An 18,608-nucleotide genomic window follows, 5' to 3' on the forward strand; every position below is an offset into this window, starting at 1 on the left:
CTGAGCGCAGAACTAAATATTGTCAACGTCCACGTAAGCAGGGATCGAATAAGGGGAGACTGCTGCCGTGATTAAATTGGGGCAACGGTGTGGAAATCACACAGGGCTTTGCAGAAGTGGTCGGGGCTGAAAGAAAATGAATGAAAAAAAAGAGAAAGGGTGTTTGAAAGGTCTGAGGTGGGAATTCTTGCCCCTGCGGTTACAAGGCAGTAAATGGCATTTCTCTCTGGGTGAAAATGACCTCTTTTGACACAGTAATGAATATATTCTGAGCTCTTAAAGGATACTGTTGGGTCAGTCGGTACCGGGTCATTTGAAACACAGCATTATGTTAAACCCCTTGGGATTTAAGTCAATATTTTATCCCAAGAGGCAAAGTTTATGTCCAGAGTATGTTTGGCTTTTTAACAGTGCAAGAACCAGAAACACAATGTGCTGGGTATTAATCAAACTTCCATGCCACGATAATAGCTTTGCAGAAACCCACAATAAGTGTATTCATTGAACAAAGGCCAACCGATATGAAATGTTAGGTCTCAGTGCCCTGTAATCTGCTTAATTCTGTGGAAATTCATTATCTACAAAAGAAAAGTACCCATATCTGCTGTGAAAGATTACTTGGTCCTGGTTCCATCCACTCATAATTCAGTTAGATGTGTAAGTCTGAACACTGTGTCTGTGTGTATGAGTGTGTGTGTCTGTGTGTCTGTGTGTGCGTGTGCGCGCTTGCACGTGTGTGTCTGAATGTGTGTGTGTATCAGTTAAAAGGGCTACAGAAACTGTGGTCTTAATAACCTGCCTGATGGATTCACCCTCATTTTTTGTTCCCCAGTCACCAGTAGCCATTGTAAGAAGGTTTCTACGTGTGTGATGTCAAAGCCCAGGGCTGTTCCCAAGTGTTTTTCGTGTAAGATGCCTGCCTGTTAGTGTGTGCCCCTGCACTTTGCGGAGACTTCAGTGCCAGTAGTTAAGTGTTGCGGGCCTTGCTGGGTCCTCCTGGGAAAAACAGCCTTGTAAGAAGATTCATGGAGTAGTGATGTCTGCATGAGGCTAATTGTGGTGTTTTGACAAAGAGAGAAAAGTAATTTGGTTGGTTCACAGGTGATTTATAATACGTAGACTCCACCCATTTTGCCATTAATGGAAGCCTCACGTTCCCATCATTGCCATGGTGTGTTATTGAAATGATCCTGCTGTGTAAGCCTGAAGGCTCTGTTTAATGGCCAGTGCATTGTTAGGGAGATATAGGGAGAGGTCACAGACTCAGTGCAAATCAGCATTTCATGAACTGATTGGAAGGTTTTCCCACCACACTACACTCTGGGATTTGCTGAAATTCGGATTTGAAAAAGTTCCATATTTAATTGCTTGAACCTTTTTCACGATGTCTGAAAACACATATGAAGCATACACATGCATCCATAGATTTAGTTTGATCTACATTTCCCCAGGAGAACCCAGTCAAGGCAATTTTGTGTCTCCCCAAACTTTCAGATTTTGTATAGCCTTGCTTGGGGCAAATGGATTGCGCAGCAGTTTAGAAATGACAACTAGAGTCTTGCAGATTTCCTCTCTCAGATATCCACTGACTGCCTGCATCTTGATAATGTGGATTGTTTGAAATTGGCTTTTTAAATATTTGAAATATGTACTGTACTTATAATATTGAGGCAGTGAATATGCTTTTTCTTTAAAACAGTACAAAGTGTACTGTTCTCACATGCTTGAGAGGTCCATGTGGAATGATGTAACCTATGAAGGACTATCTAATTACAGGAGCCACAAGCATACTAACAAAGTAGGGGAGACATAAGTAGCCTGGTAGTCATGGTGATGGGTGCTTCTTAACCATGGTTTTTCGATGTGGTTTCATTTGTTGTTGTTTTTTCAATGGTAACAGCATGGTAGTGGTTAGGACTGAAACATTGGTGAGTACAAAGCAGGCTGTTTGGAGTGCTGGGCAATAAAGAGAAACAAAGTAGCTCTTGGATGATTATATATGTTAAAGGCTTGTATACTGGTAGTACTGTATACATGATACACATCCAATAGATGGGTTTCTTACTGCTATTTTTCTGGTGTATAACAGTACAGATGGTTTTCTTTATCCATCAGTTGTCTGTTTCTCTGAACCTGTACAGACTAATTTTTTCTCTCTCACTCCCTCCGTCTCTCTTTCATTAAGTCTCTTTGTGTTTCAGACTTATAAACTGTACAAATATGTAGAGGGGAACTTTACAAGTCTGGCACAGAAACAAAGTTTGCTGGGAAATCTAGTAAATTTCCAGTCTTTCAAGGTGCTCAGTTATCTAAACATCATAAGGCAGTTGTTAAAAGAGCTGCTAATTTCACAAAACAAGCTACTTTTCAATAATGATTACTCTAGATGTACAAATCCGATCATATCTGCAAATATATTTACTGAATTGAAATACCGGGTCATGGTTGCTTGAGATAATGGCAACTAACTGAGCTGCTTTGTGTCATCATTACTGCCCAAGCACTGGATGGCACTGTGCCTGGAACTGGGGTCGGGGGGCAGGGGGTTGTACTCAGATCTCATCTTACTCCAAGACTCCAGTCCTGTTGCGACTCATCTGAGAAGTGTACCTGTATTCAGGTACATCATGTTAACTGTTGTTGAGAATATTTTGTGATATTCTCACAGGGTTTGTGACCTGCCTTCACCCAGCAGAGACCCTGCCTTTGACCCGGGCTCAGAGCTGACACCACACACCAGCAACATGGGCTCTCATTGCTGTGTGAAAGCACTGACAAATTAATGCTCTGAATGACCGGTGTGACACAGGTGGTGTGTATGCAACCTGACTTAGGATCGGTGTTGTGTGGAATAGTCACCGGAAGAATGTATTCATTCTCCTCTGCTTGGCAGCCTTTGACAGAGCCCAGGGTCTGGCAGCTGATGTCAACTGCCAAGAAATTAATGATGAATCTGGCCCTGGGAAAGCACAACAAGGCACTCGCAACATAGCCTCATCCAAGTCAGCAATACTAATGATTAAACAATTAGGATATGTGGAGTTCAAAGCATAGGAGATCAGTTCTGGTCACGCCCTTCTTCTCTCCAGTCCTGCCTGCCCTTCGCCGACTGGGCCCGTTGCATTAAAGATCAACGTGTGTCTGTGCTACCCACCCACAAAATATGTTTGGTTCTGTATTGACACAGGTTACATCGAGGCTGCTATCATCCCAGCTGGTGCCCGGAGAATTAAGGTGGTGGAGGACAAGCCATCGCACAGCTTTCTGGGTAATTTCATGTTTTCCCCTCTTAAATATGTCTGGTGGTGGTCATTATCTCCACAGGCTATGAGTCAGATATTTTCTGGTATGATATTTGCTCTTACTACACTTTGATAAGTGAGGTTGTACCTCCTCAGATGTTGCATTCACCTGGCTGGCTATGCCTACAGAGGATCAGCTTTTTTGAAAGAAATTGGGAAGGCCCTGGGCTCTGGTGTGTGATGTTAATATCTACCTGACGCCTGGAAGCACATTTATGGGCTTATTACAGATTTCAGTTTCTTTGCCAAGGAACCTTCAAAGTGATTTCCAGGTGTCTGCAGAGTGTTGTTGAGCCTTGAACTTCTGTACCGTGTACTGTAACAGGTTCTTAATCAAAATGCATATTGGTGCATGCTACAATTCAAATAAGTTGCAAATGTGGTAAGATGTTAATGCGTTTCATATTCAAGATGTAGCAAACTAGGAGGTGGCAAACTGTCTCATAAACTTTATTTGAAAGGTAGTTTTGCAGTTTTGTGTTATGATACTGATTGAATGTTGCAATTATGAATTAGGAATGAGTAATATTATGAATTTAGACATTGTGGGAATTTTGGAAATTAATCTTTTCAAAGATGTTTCACTGATTGTTGGTAATGAATTGAAACTTTTTCAGGCGAATTCAAGTGGTACCAATACCACAATTGATATTACCATGATGATATATACATATTTAATTTTGTTCACTATCATGACATTATGTATGTTGTGTGATCAAAGTGCTTTGACAAATTTTACAAATGTATAATTTGAGCTGAGGACAATGGCATTGCAAATTCTGACCCTTATACTGAGTCAGCTCCATTGAAAGGCCCTTATTATTTTTGATGCATTGTTATGCACTAAATTCTGTATAAATATAGAGTACACTGATTATTTTGGCTGCAATTAAATAAGTAGTTCTTTTCAGAACGTATAGTATAAAGTGAAATAGTATATGAAAGTATACATGCTTCAGAAAGTTGGAGGGAATCAAATCAAATGAAACTTAATCGGACTCAGTTTTCTTTTTCAGAATTTCTGTTCAGAGATTAGATAAAGTATCCTTTGATTCAGTGGAGTAAAAAAAAATGTTAGTGTAAATATTTTAGCTTCAATACCATTTTAGCTCCATTCATTTTAGTGCTGTTGCAGATGTAAAGAGATGCTGTCACATTACTATTTACAGATCATTACAAAAACATTTGCCTTAGGAGGTATGGCGCACAACACATTTTAATGTCTCTAATGTGTAAACATCTAGCTGATTCCAGTTGTGGCCTAATAATGAATGGACTAACAGAACTTGGGAACCACATAGTTTCTGGAAGGGACATGAAAGCAAAGCCCTTCCTTTGAGATGAGAACATCTGTTCTTCAAAGCGAACAAAAACACTGCTTCTTTTTGTACTGTATGCCTCTATGCATCTTCTCCATTTTAAATATACAGTAACCAGCTGAATTACATTATTTATCTTTCCCTCCAGTTGGACCATTTGGAAAAAATATAAAAACAGTGATTTACAGTACATGTGATCAGATGTATAATGCACTGCCAGTGCCCTGTAGTTGAAGCCACCATACTTATGATTCTGAGTACACATATTTGTGACCAATAGTTGAATTCACGCTCAGCTTTTCAATGGAAGTTCTCATTGCTTAAATAATAAAGTACAAGATATCAACATTTGAAGGTCCAGTAGCTCTCCTGAGTGGTGCTTCCAGGAAAAATAAAACTTGTTGCACTGGCACACTCCACAGTCCAGAATCAAATCCAGACCATGGTGGTGCTGTCTGACCTGGTCACCACAGGAGGGAGGGGCTCAGTAGACAGGACAGCAAATGATTGATTGGTCACTGCAATCTTCCTTCACCTGCTGGGCCACTCCCAGCACAGCTAGGCTCAGCTGGTGTGTTGCAGATTGAATGGATAACTGTGTGTGCTTGTGCAGACTGTGCTTTATCACACTGACAGAGAAGGCATATACAAAATACAGAAAAGGAGAGCATGGGAAAATATGGCTTTCCAAAATTAATTCTTGTGAATTACATTGTGGCAAGTGTTAGAAATGAGCTCTGGCTATAAACATGCATATGACATATGGCAACACTTTGCAAATACCAATGTTATCTAGTCCCTTTGAAATAAATAATAAATAAGCAAACAAATTATTAAATAAAAACAATCATTGCCCTTTGGTAGGTTGTTGCCAATGTAGTGTTTTATTTAGCCTTCTAGTTTATTGTATCCAACATAAGCTTTTCATGATGTCTTCTTGAACCTGAAGCTCAGCATTCATCAGCTTGTCTTTTCCTCTGAGTGTAATGCTGACATGGGTGTAGACACTTTTTTCCAGTCCGCTCTTGATCAGGGATGTGAGATCCACTCTTGATCAGGGAGGTGAGATCCACTCTTGATCAGGGAGGTGAAATCTGCTCTTGATCAGGGAGGTGAGATCCGCTCTTGATCAGGGAGGTGAGATCCACTCTTGATCAGGGAGGTGAGATCGTAGCGCTGCTCTCCCTCTCCACTCCTGCCTCGGCCTGTTTGAAGTGTGCCTTTGGATCCGCCCCCGGGTAGGCAGGGCCGCTTTTGGCAGGTGTGGCACAGGTGGGATTAGAGTCCCCTGTCAAATGCACAGCACTATGAGAATTCACCCCCCACCCTAAAGAAAACACTCTACCCCTCACAATGACCACAGGTTACATACGTTTAGTGCATTAGTTGTCTTCTGGCTCTGCTATGTTGAGCTAAAGGATCATTCACAGCGATTTGCTATGACATTTTATTTGATCCATCCTGCATTGTATTTGTCATGGTGCTTGTGATGGAGCGATGCCTTTATGCTATGTCTGTGCACAGTTTGCCATGTCTGTAATGTCACAGTGTTCTGTATCTGATGCTATCAGCATTTCCAGAACGCCGTCATTTTCCACTCACCCATTTTAATGTTTACAGAGATCTAATGAAGCAGTATTCAATTTCATGCCTAGAAATCCAGCTTGCTTCAATCTGGCTGTTAGGAATCTTAACTTGTACCTCTTACTTCAGTTCAGTTGTTTCAAATGATCTGGAAGAAAGGTTATTCGATGTTTTGTTTGCAGCAACTTTTTCATTTTGCCACAGAAGACATTCGAGAGACATAGCTGCCAGCAGCAGCTATAAGGTTCCTTGCACACATAGACAAAAATTAGACCACAAAAACATTATGGAACAGACAAAATAGACAAATAAGCAAAGGTTTTGTCTACATTGGACTTGCAGTTGGTAAGTTATGGTTAATTTTGTGTTAGCAAAGTACGAAAATACTGTACATAAAACCCACACACTGGTGCATGAAAATGGATGATATCCAAAGAAGAGACTGTAGTAAAAATATTGATTTATTCTCAAGACAAAAATTCTCAAAATGTAATGCAGAAAAACATTCCATCACAGACCTTCACCAGCAAATCAATGAGAATCTAGTCTTGCCAAAAGTGATATGAGTGGTTTAAGCCGCTGTACTCCTGGCACAGCAAGCTCAACTAGGTCCCACTGCAGCAGAGTAGTGGCGACAGTTTGCATTGGCAATAGCCTAGCCTTCAACCTATATGACTGAGTCTGTGCTAGTGCTGTGTCCCTTTACCAAAATGTATAATTCTTATTTTGATATTTGTTTCAGCCCTGAAGGACTCCAGCAAAAGATCCATCAACAGTGACTGGAAGATTGAACTTCCCGGTGAATTCCAGCTAGCTGGTACCACTGTCCGCTATGTGAGAAGAGGACTCTGGGAAAAGATCTCTGCCAAGGGACCCACTAAAACACCCCTGCACCTCCTGGTAAATACATTATCCTTTGCCCTTGCCTCAGAGGAGAGCTTTGCTTTTGTTTTGTTCTTTAAACTGGAGGGTCAGTCCTTAAATTTAGTTCCTTAAACTCTGGAAGCCCTAGCTGTCAACATTAGGAAATTAAATGTATCCAAACACAAATTTAGTTTCACATGAGGTTATATATTTTGACAAGTACTTTCCAGCATAAAGGATTTCATTCTAAGATTTATTTGCAGTATAATATGTGCATTCATTTGCAGGGATTATACTATTATATATTCCAACAAAGGTTATGTGATTATTTTATGAATACTGGACTTTCTATTTTGCAGATACTTTTGAATTGTAGCTAAAACAGAAGTCATACAAATATATTTTCTTTATATTCTGTTGCTGTATTCTAACATTCTTATCAACTGTTCCCTAAGAGCTATTTGGCATACCGTTTTTTAATAGAGCCACATCAGTAAGAGTATATTTAATGGGCTCAGTTAAAGATCTTGCTCATGAATCTGTACACTCTTGGCAATTTCCCCACTTCCTCTGTTCATTAGGAAACACTGATGTATGGTGTGAAATTGCATTTAAGCATTTGACTGTGACTGAAGGCAGACTTGTTGGAACCCTGAATGGTGTGGAGGAATATACAGCTAAAACTAGTGTCTTGTTAGTATTAATATTAAAAAACAATATGTTCTTGTTTATTACTGGACTTCATGATGCAGACAAGATTCAATCAGCAGAGCTCCCTGCAGCTTGCAAGATTACTGAATTATATATGCATTAAAGCCAGATTAGATGCTGGCTATTAAAAGAGAATACAATTAACCTAATTAAGGATTGAATTGAGCTCTTTGGTAGACTCAGGCAAAAACTGCTTCGGATAAAAGACTTCAAACAGCTGAAATGTTTTCATCCTTATGTAACACCAGACTAAATTACCCACAAACCTGTAGGCATCCCAGAGATCTGTGCAAGTCTTCCCTGACCTTGAATTAATGATTTTGGGTTGATTGTCACATTTGAAATGAATAGTCTTCCAAATGGGTCTTCGATTGTAGTGGTTTGTGTCCTTTGACAGACACATGCTCTGAGCAATGGGTCACATTGTGTGGGATGGTATGAAGGTTGGTGGAAAAGATGAGAAAGACACCCAAAGTGGAAGGCAAGTAGTGCCAGAGGTAAAGTACATTCACCTGCTATTACAAACCAGAGGTTGAACTGCAAAGAGCAACTGTCAAAAATACGCCCAGTCTCTACTGTATGTTTCAACTCAAGAAATTGGAGGTTATATTTTTAGACCTCCTGTTGCAGAATCTCTTCAGTTACCTGGAAGTGATTATTGAAAATTAATGTGAATGAATACTTTGGGTACGGCAATACTGGCAAAATTTGGTAACACTGAAGTTCCACTGAAATTCCACATTTCTTGTATTGTTGCTTACAACCTGCCCCCCCGACCATGATGTATATATAACATCAGGTATCAACACAGGAGATCCAAACAATGTTCTTAAAATGTAAAATCTGATTGGATACTGTGTTGCCTACAGGGAACTCACTTCATCTACCTATTCTCCTTCTCCTACCACGTGACTGCTGTGAAACTAAAAACTTTATTAATATGACATTTTAAGTATTAATGATCCACACATTTGAGTCAAAATACACTGTTTCTCAGGCCAACAACCCATACCTATAAGTGGTGTCAGCTGAGCTGTAAGATAATGATCCACGGACACATGGGATGTCTGTGTTTGTAAGTGAGACACCTGCAAGTATAACCACTTCCAAGCTCAAAAAACATCTTGAGCTGTGGTGAAGTTTCATGTGTCACTCATTTTTTATGGACTGCGGATGTTGTTCCTAGATGTGTGACCAGGCTTCAGTTTGATGGATCGTTTGCCTGTCCCTAAGAGTTTGTGTATTTCCCCATACTGTAAGTGCTCCTGTCCACAAGGTTGTACTCCACCTCTTGATATCAATCTTTAAGAATTTAAACCAAGATCTCTGTGGCCATAATCTTTCATGTGACCCATCAATGGATTAAACTGAGATTAAAACAAGAAGAAACAAAAAGCTTTACCTCCTCTGATCAGCTTTTTTCTGTGGTTTGCTTAAGTGGATTCTGGCCATCAGGAAACATCTGTGTTGATTCGGCTGGGCTATTCTCCATTACCCGTGTCCATCCATTTTATGAGATGCTTTCAACACTTTCACTCCGGAAATACCCTGTTTACTGTGCGTCTGTGTCCTGCAGGCCAGACCTGCCTGAGATCACATGACCGCATGTCCGTTTGCACACTCATTTGAGCCTCTCAGGTGGCTACTGTTGCAGAATTCATTTTTAAGCTCCAATGTCAAAAAACAGTCCGATGTCACTGAACAGAGTGGCATAATAGATTTGCATTTGTGACAGTGGAAAGTTCTTTTATAGAAAGCCCACTCCAAAGTCCTGGATGTATTCTGCCCCGTAGTAACTTTATCACAACACTTATGCAGACAGTACATGTATCTGATTCAGCAATAAACTACTGTAAATGTCTCAACTACTGTACCCATCACCTCAACCCAGGTCCTGCTGTTCCATGACCAGACGTATGGCATCCACTACGAGTACACAATCTCCCTGAACCGCTCGCAGGAGAACAACAGCCAGCCCCAGAATGAGCTGCCGCACCTCTACATCTGGACCCACAGCAGCTGGGGGGAGTGCAGTGTCCAGTGCGGTGGAGGTCAGTCCCGGCCGCTCGCTGGCGAGCCACACAAAGGCCTCGCGGCCCCGCAGGTCTCCACGCCGGCTTCCTACACAAAGGCTCTTTGTGGCGTGTCACCCCTTCCCTTTGCATCATGGTGGGCGGGAAGGGTGTGGGGGTTTCAGCACATTTAGACGCTCAGAGGCTACAGTCAATCTCTTGGACAGATGAGAACAATGGGGCTAGGACCCTGTTCAACGTGTGACCTCTGTGCTGCTGGGGTCCAAACCCTTCCTATACACATGCAATGGCCACATTTCCTCTTGTTGGTATAGTGAAATGGGTAATGAAACGTTGATCTGAAATACAGAGGTTCTTTTTTTCTTCCTCAAGTCTGGTTACAGTCTAATTGAATCAGGCTGCTGTTGATTTGGAGTAGGATCTGATGTCTGTGGATGGAGAGCTGGCAGGATGTAGGCTTTTTGTGTAAGAAGTTCCAGGGGTGTGACTTGGCTTGGCGCTGGCTCTTCAAGTTTAACGTGAGGACAGCATCTTTACACTTCCTTCCTTTCTTTGCAGAGGTTTTGTTTGATGGGAGTCGCCTGTGGAATATTTAAGGATGAAATGTTTCAGATACATTTTCTATATCAGTTTTTAATGGCAGAGGGTTCCCATAGAATTTTTTGTTTGGATCTAGAGGAAACTTGTAAGTGTTTAACAGCTGAAATAGATTTAGTTCTCTAGGGTTAGGGTTGTTCACTTTTACGTTTAGTTTACTTCAGAATGCTGCTGTTTACGTCATTTATTCATTCAGGATTCAATTCAGTTTTTCATCTAGTGTAAATAATGACATGTCGTGAGAACAGCAATAACATTAGTTTGTAATAGTTTGATAGTATTGAAAGGATTGGAAAGATTGAAAGTTAAATTGAAAGGCAAAAAAAGCTTGATACGACTGTCACCATGCATCTCAGGTTTGGTTTGTTGGTGCATGCTGCCATTACAACTCAGCTAAACATTAAATTCCCTTCCTAATACATTTTGATTCTCACAAGCACTGAATTCAAATACACTTAGATGGGGTTGACCCCTCATTTGGCATCAGTGTATTCGAATGGAAATAGGAATTGGTTTCAGTCCATTAAACAGCTAACTCTGTTAGAGCAGCAATTTTCCTGCCACACCTTTCATTTGAAGTTTTTCCATTGTAAGTTGGTTTTTGCCACTTTGCTTCTTCAAGATGGCATCCGCGTGGATATAGGTGGCAGGGTGTGGGTGGGCGGTGAGCAGTAGTATCCCAGTTCTGTTTTTTGGGGGGTGGGGGGGGGTGTCCCAAGGTGTGTGTGCCTATGCCACATGTGCCCAATGCCGCTCAGCTGAGCTGCAGGTGGATCCATGGACAGGAAGTAGGACAAACAAAAACATGCAGTGAGCAGCAGTTCTGTGGGCAAAAACATGTTTTAATGGGAGAGGTCAGAGGAAAATGGCCAAACTGATCGATGCAGAAGAGCATCTCTGAACACATTGTGCGTCAAACCTCTTAAATGGATAGGCTACTGCAACAGAAGACCAATAAGTGTAAAAAATAAGTCTAATAAATACTGAATAAAGTGCTCACTGAGTGTATATATGCATGTACGCATGAATAGCATTACATCACCTGAGTTCAACTCAGTAGTGGCTATACATCATGGAATTATTCTGACGTGTTAACAAGTTGTCCTTGCTTTTCTTCCCTCTGCTTGCTGCATGCACATATTCACAAATTACGTTCACATGTTTTGTGCACTTATTTCTTTTTTAAGATCTTGTTCTGGACACTACGTGGTGTGCTGTAAAATGTAATATGAGTCGTTGGTTAAGCTGAAGGCAAGCATATAGTAGTGCCCATATGTAAGTCATCTGGAAAATCACAAATCACCTGAGGTTAGCTAACTACATTGCCTGATTGTTAAACAGCAAATTAATTTGTTGTAAGGGTTTCTGTGGTCAACACAATCAGCTGTTCGATGCCTAGTTATGCTGCTGCGAAGTGGCAGTCACTTTGAAATGCTGCAGTAATTTTGTGGTCAATGTGACCACAAACATTTCTGTAAAGCAGCCAAGAAATACTCTATGCTTAACACATTATGTGTCAGAAGAGACATCAGAAGTGTCTGACAGGGCATCAATGATTGTTCTAGGAAAAGCTTTAACTTAGGAAATCATTTGGCTGGATCTGCCATTGATTTTGTGCTTGATTGGTATGTTAACACAGAATGTTTAGAAACTAATTAGGTCAACTAACTTATTGACTTTACCATAAAAAGGTCATTCCTACATCCAATTAGACATGCTTAATGACTATCAGATAAGCTACTGATAGTAGCTTTTAATTTGAAAAATGGTTGTATGAAATGCTATGGAAAATGAAACCAAGTGCAAAGTTGAATGTATGGAATATAGACCCCCCACAAAACAAACAGAAATATAAAAACACAGCTGGCTCTGAAAATGTAGACCAGCACCAGGTGATTTCAGCCAAAATGACTCTGACCTTCCAAATTAAGTACAGTACAGCACTGCCCCTGAAAAGAAGCAGGTTTTCCACTGACACACGCCTCTTCTTGGTTACTATATTTCATGGCTCCTCTGTGGTAATATACTGGCTTATAATCTAAACGGGTCTATTTCTATTTTGTCCACCAGCACCTGCAGATGAAGAAAGTGGTGGTGTCACGTTTCTCACAACCCCACTCCAACTTCCTCCCACACACAGTACAGTTCATGCCTTTTTGTGCACATGTGCAAGATCTTTTCCAACCATTTGATAATGATTCTGCAGTGGGTGATGTCAAGTCACAAATTCCATGTGTACATTTTCTTTGCCACTATGACCTAATTCAGAAAATACAAAGACTCAGAGACTCCAAATGATCAGGTTACACACCAATGTTTAGCCATTATTGTTTCTAAGGTTGTATTAGTCAATAACTTGCCTTGGTAACAAATAACAAATTGCCTTGGTGTGCACTGTTAAATTCAGAACAAATGAGTTGCTAAATGTGGGAGATTGGAGATTCCATGAATGCATAGAATGGTATTATTGAACACTGCATTTGGCCAAGTTCTCAGTATGAAATTGCTGTTTATGTTCCCTCTTTATATCTTACTCATAAAACTTGGCCTTTCTGCTTTCTCTTATTGCTATGAAGACATTTTAATCTGATTTAAATCACTTGTTCTGCTGTTTAAATGACCATGACTGCATATGATAAACTATGAGCTAATGCTCTAGGCTGGTACATTGGCACAGGTTTTTAGCAAAGGTGAATTTAAGGCCACTGTTAGGCATTTTAAATTAGTGCTGTTTACAGCTAAAATAATTGATGATTTTAAGTTATTATTTCTAATTCATTATGTTTCATTGAATAGTTGTCTCCAAATGACAGAAAACTGTCATGATTTTAGACCAGTGGGTTATGTTCAGGTGTATGTACTTCTGTTATTATTTTCATATTGAACAGTGCCTGCTGTTCAGTGAAGTGTTGAGGACATTTTGAAATGGGGGAAAATAGCGAGCTACTTCAGGCTTTTTCAGGCCGGTGGGATTTAATGTGCCCTCTCCTTGCCAGCACTCCCTTGAAAATCATAACAGCAGGTTGGAACACTGTGGCAGCCCAGTGGAATTGCGTACTGAAATAATCCTCGCTGATGCTGTCATTTGCATGGTGGTAAATGATGAGGAGAATTTTAATGGGCGAAGGAATAGATATAACCAAATGATAGAAACTTTTTAAACAGAAGGTGTGTAAGTGTTGTCCTAACATATGCATAATCATTTGCATTTTGTATGATGGCTTATTAGGGGAAAGAAGCACCATTGTTTCCTGTATGAAGATTGTCAACAGGACCATGACTCTAGTAAACGATAGCCACTGTCGCCTGGAGAATCGACCATTGCCACAAGTCAGACGCTGCAACACCCACCCATGCCAATCAAGGTAAGAGCTTTTGTAACGGCAATACGTGTACATTAATACAATAACATCAGGCACCCCTATATTTGTTTAGCATTTCCTTAAGTGCTGGTGACACTGTAGCTGTTCACGGTGATTAATGAACTATGGGTATTGCATGTGTCCTCATAGAAGTGCATTGCTGTTGTAAATTACATACCTCTCATCTGACACAATCATGAAAGCGTAGAGCAAAGCTCCATGTACCTGCACCAGATATTTCATAACTGCTCTCGTGTAACAAGAGCTACAGTACAATGAAAAATTGCTTCATAAGGCCTATTAACGTGTATGCCGGGTGAACACTGCAGTATGTACAGGAAAAGATTAGAAATTATTCTTAGCTCATGTGTTATCGCAGTGCTGTCTTTTTTCCCTTTTTGTAAGAACATATCCTTGCGGTGAAAAGGAACATTGAGTGGTATTATTCAATAAACTGCTCATCCCTGACTGGACAAGGACCATTTTCCTCTTACTCTCATGCATTTTACATTAGAGAACTGTGTGTTCTGCAATATCGTAGAACTCTCCTTTATATGTAATTAAGGCAGGGGAGTGATCTCATGTGCTTCCATTTTAAAGGAACTGTGGGGGTTGTAAGATGGGTTCAATTTCAGATGAAGGGCCTGGCCTTGGGTACAGTGAAATCCCTGACCCTGCCTTTCACCCAAGTCCCGCATTCAATACAATTTACATTTTGGCAACACCTCCCACCCCCACCGGTCGCCTCCCGCTAAACCCCAATTAATCTCTTTGTAATTATTTCTGGGGTTCATCTGCAATTCATCAGTGCTTTTCAAGTCTCGCGCTTCATGTTTTCACTTAGGGGGTGTGCATCGGGGCCTTTTACTGCTACAGTACATTATTTGGGGCCTTTAAGTGTTCGTCTGTCATCTTCCAGCTGCGCGTGATGAGACTTATGGCTTTGAGAGGAGGTACAGAGAACATAACATCTGAAAGCATTAATGCACTGCAGAGTTTTGAATAGGAATTGAGGGAGTCACGTAGACCAGAATGCATATGTTGCTCTCGTTCTGTGAGCCATCATGTGCATTATTTGTCAGCCCACTTCCAGCATCATAGACATTATAGGAAATTTCCTATGTAGTGCTACTCTACTACACACTGCAGTGATTTTCAGATTTACTTTGAAGATGCTTTGAAGCCATATCAATGAAAATAACTTTCAAGGAGCAACCACTGAATACACCAGAATGATGTCTCCAACCTTTTTGTCTAAATCTTAAAAGAGACTCACTTCCTTCAAGTGATTTGCCATCTGTTTGTGTTGAACTGATTGGGGTTCATTAGAACTTTAATAGATACCCAAGAGACTTTTTACTGATATACCTATTACTCTCGGATTTAAGTGGGTTGAATTCTGCTAAATTTTGTCATGCCTTGAGTTGTTAATATAGTTTTTTTGTTTTTTTACATGGCCCTGCTAATTACATATCTATATCAATATTTAGTTTCCCTTAATACAATTTCAGTCCCAATAGTTGTATCATGACTAATAGTAGTATATGTACTGCTGATAGTGTCATAGTAGTATGTATCTATTTTCTTCTGTCAAATTTTGATAACACTGAAGCAACAGTTTGTGAAGCATTTGGAGTTTGGTAATGAGCTTTTGAGAGGTGGTATGTTGTGACTGTGACTGTGGCTGTCCTGTCTGTGGCAGGTGGGTGACGGCCGAGTGGGGGCCCTGCTCAGTCACCTGTGGGAAAGGACTGCAGCTGCGGGAGGTGCTGTGTGTGTACCAGCTGCAGAACGGCTCCTACATCAACACCCGTGACCTCTACTGCCAGGGGCCCAAGCCTGCCCCCATGCAGGGCTGCGAGGGGCGGCACTGCCTCACTGTGTGGGAGGCTTCTGAGTGGTCCCAGGTCTGATCCCCTTCCACCCTCCATTTTGCACACGGCCCTAACACTGTCCAGCAGCCATGGCCCATAGGAACCAATCAAACGCATTGGCTCTTCATAGATAAACTCCAATCGTAGTGCCTGATAGCTGTACTCATTTTGGTCATGGACCATTACTCATCCATAGCTTCTGCCCAGGACATGACAACAGCCAGATGCTTGCAGTAGACTGACCTAGATAAAGTCCTTCTCTGTCATAATTTTTACAGTATACAGTACAGAAAAAAAACACAATAATACAGAATTTTCAGCAAGCACACTGCGCAAGTGTTAATGGCAATTCCATCTTTCCTCCTGTGGAGGGCAGTGTGACTGTGTATTGAAAGAAATTCTCGATATCTTTCTGTCACTTGCCTTATATCATTATATCTTCTGCCATCTCTATTTCTGTCCCGTTATTTCATTAATTCCATGTAAAGGAATCCTGCTGGAGAGGTGAGCTGTCCCTGTGGGGGGTTTCTTAAATAACCACTCAGTCTCCTCTCTTTCTAGTGCTCCTCAGAGTGCGGGCGGGGGGTCCGCAGACGCACAATCACCTGCACCAACCCTCAGGGCCAATGTGACCCCACATCCCAGCCCACTGAAGAGGAGGCTTGTGAGGACCACTCCAAATGCTACGAGTGGAAGACCGGGGACTGGTCAAAGGTACCTGCCTCTCCACTGCAGTGCACATACACATACTATTCACACACACATATACACACACACCCACCCACACAGTTAGTAAACTACCAGTTCATAAAACATAGGAGCTATCATACATTATATCAGTCTATTAGAGTAACTTACACAGACAAGTGCTCACATGTCAGTTTCCTGCCAGCGCACTGGGCTTTTTAGCTGTCAAAGACATCAATACACTTCAGCACTCACACAGACAGACACACACATACCATTACCCTGCCAGCACACGCAATGTATGGTGTGACTCCAAAACACTATCAGACATATACGCACACAGACGTGCACACGCACATACACACATACACATACACTACCAGGCTTGTACTGCAGCTAATGCTGTAGTGCAGAGCCAATACAACAACAAAAATCTTAAATTTGAATAGGAATTGGTTACAGTGAAAATGATGTCCATATACTTATGGACTGCACCATATACAGTGTAGCCCTCAATTATGAGCACAAATGCACACTTCACTATAACACACTATACACCAAGTGAGTGGTTGTGAACTGGTTGTATGCAACCACGCAAAGATGCAAAGTTAATCAAAAGGATTCTCTCATTTATTCAATCCGTTTAACATACAGGCTTTCTGGCTCGATTGAAACAAACATCAAGAGATCTATTGACATTTGTATTTATAGGCTAATTCCTGGAGATAAATGGAACAAACTGTGCATTAATGACTTTTTTGATAATCAACTCGCCTCAGGACTAGGCTAAAAATGATGGAGCTTAGCTACATGGTTCGCTATAACTGACATGGGCACTTTATCAGCAGTGTAAAAGTGTTCAGATGATATAATGGCCATGGAGACGCCTGGTTATTGTAGGCACTGAGCTGTTTCTATCTTGGCAAACCTCCCTGGCTTAACACACCAGTTGTCATTATGAAATGATCATGGAATATTCTTTCTTTCTTCTTTCTGGGTTTTATAAAAAGAAAACTACAAAGGGATATATTCATATAAAAACAATATCACCTACCCAGATGTTCCTTTCTGCTTGATTTATTCTCTTACAGTCCTATGCTGTTATGAGAGCCAAGATGGAGCTGTTTCTTAAGTCAGCATTTTGATGAATAGCTGATGTGCCAGCTCCGCTCCTTCAGGTAGAAACCTTCTCAGAACTCTCACAGCTGGCTCCCAGTCCCCCCTGCTTGAAGGCCAACATTGCATAAGTGTCTACCCATAAAATGTATAGAATTACCATTTTGCCAGGTAACAGAAATAGCCATTTGTCTCTGTCTCTGTCTCTGAGGGCCGTATATTTTGATTCATGCATTGGATGAATTATAACCCAGTGATAAATGTGTAGTAGTGTGCTTCACAAGTGCACCTGTACTTATAAGCCCAGGGATCCACTGAGATAACGGTTGCTTGGTAGGTTGGATCCCTGGTCTTACAAGTACAGGTGCACTTGTGAAGCACACTATTATAAATGTATCACTGGGTTATAATTCCGGTGGTAGGTTGCTGCATTGACTCCTCACACCAACATGGCTTCCTCTTCTGTTCATGGCATGGTGCTGCTGTGTACTATGCTAGGGGGTATTCATTTACAGAGTAATGACGGGGTATGGTCTCCTTTATGCCTGATATCGGCACTGACTAATCCGATCAGGTCGATGAGCCTTGTGAGCCACTCCTTCAAACTGATTTGTCCTTAAATCACTCATTGTTCGTATGAGTGATTTAGGAGAACTTGGCGCATTCACCAATGTTCCCGTATTTACAATCTTTTCTTAGGTTTAAGCTAAATTTCCGAGTGGTCCCAACCTGCCATATCAATCATTTAAGCAACGCATTCCAATTCCATTTTCATGGAGAGGGCCGCAGTGCATAACGGACAAAGCTTGGTGTTGCAGATCAGAATTGTGAGTGATGCCATTGTACGATCCTGCATCCAGTAATCAGCTGATACCTGCGGAGGGTCTCTGAAGCTGTGCAAGCTTTATCAGCACAAAGGGCCAATCACCTGTGATTGTAGATGCGTGGTCAGCCATTATCAGACGTCTGGAGATTAGTGGCTCCACACTGGGGTCAGGCCATTACTCCTGTTTCAGGCTCTTGTAAAATCAGTGACCATGAATCACATGGGTCCATTTAAAAGAGATGAATAAAAGCAGTGATTTCATTGGCACTGCAATGTTTTTCCTTTTCTAAAACAATTGTGTGTCATGTTGTTTATTCTGGGGTTCCATGGCGA

At 41.2% G+C, this 18,608-nt stretch overlaps 1 protein-coding gene across 2 annotated transcripts in view; it reads left to right on the top strand.

Moving 5' to 3' along the window:
- Positions 1-18,608, top strand: part of adamts17 (ADAM metallopeptidase with thrombospondin type 1 motif, 17) — a 78,493-nt gene that overhangs the window by 51,510 nt on the left and 8,375 nt on the right. The window contains exons 16-22 of one of the 2 annotated variants that reach the window (XM_061245947.1): positions 833-907; positions 3,188-3,268; positions 6,948-7,105; positions 9,672-9,831; positions 13,640-13,775; positions 15,475-15,679; positions 16,208-16,360. In XM_061245947.1, the coding sequence (XP_061101931.1) occupies positions 833-907; positions 3,188-3,268; positions 6,948-7,105; positions 9,672-9,831; positions 13,640-13,775; positions 15,475-15,679; positions 16,208-16,360 (968 nt within the window). The remainder of the gene's footprint in view (positions 1-832; positions 908-3,187; positions 3,269-6,947; positions 7,106-9,671; positions 9,832-13,639; positions 13,776-15,474; positions 15,680-16,207; positions 16,361-18,608) is intronic. The other variant, XM_061245948.1, reaches the window with a different exon arrangement.

The sequence above is a fragment of the Conger conger genome, chromosome 6 (assembly GCF_963514075.1).
Source record: "Conger conger chromosome 6, fConCon1.1, whole genome shotgun sequence".
Lineage (NCBI taxonomy): Eukaryota > Metazoa > Chordata > Actinopteri > Anguilliformes > Congridae > Conger > Conger conger.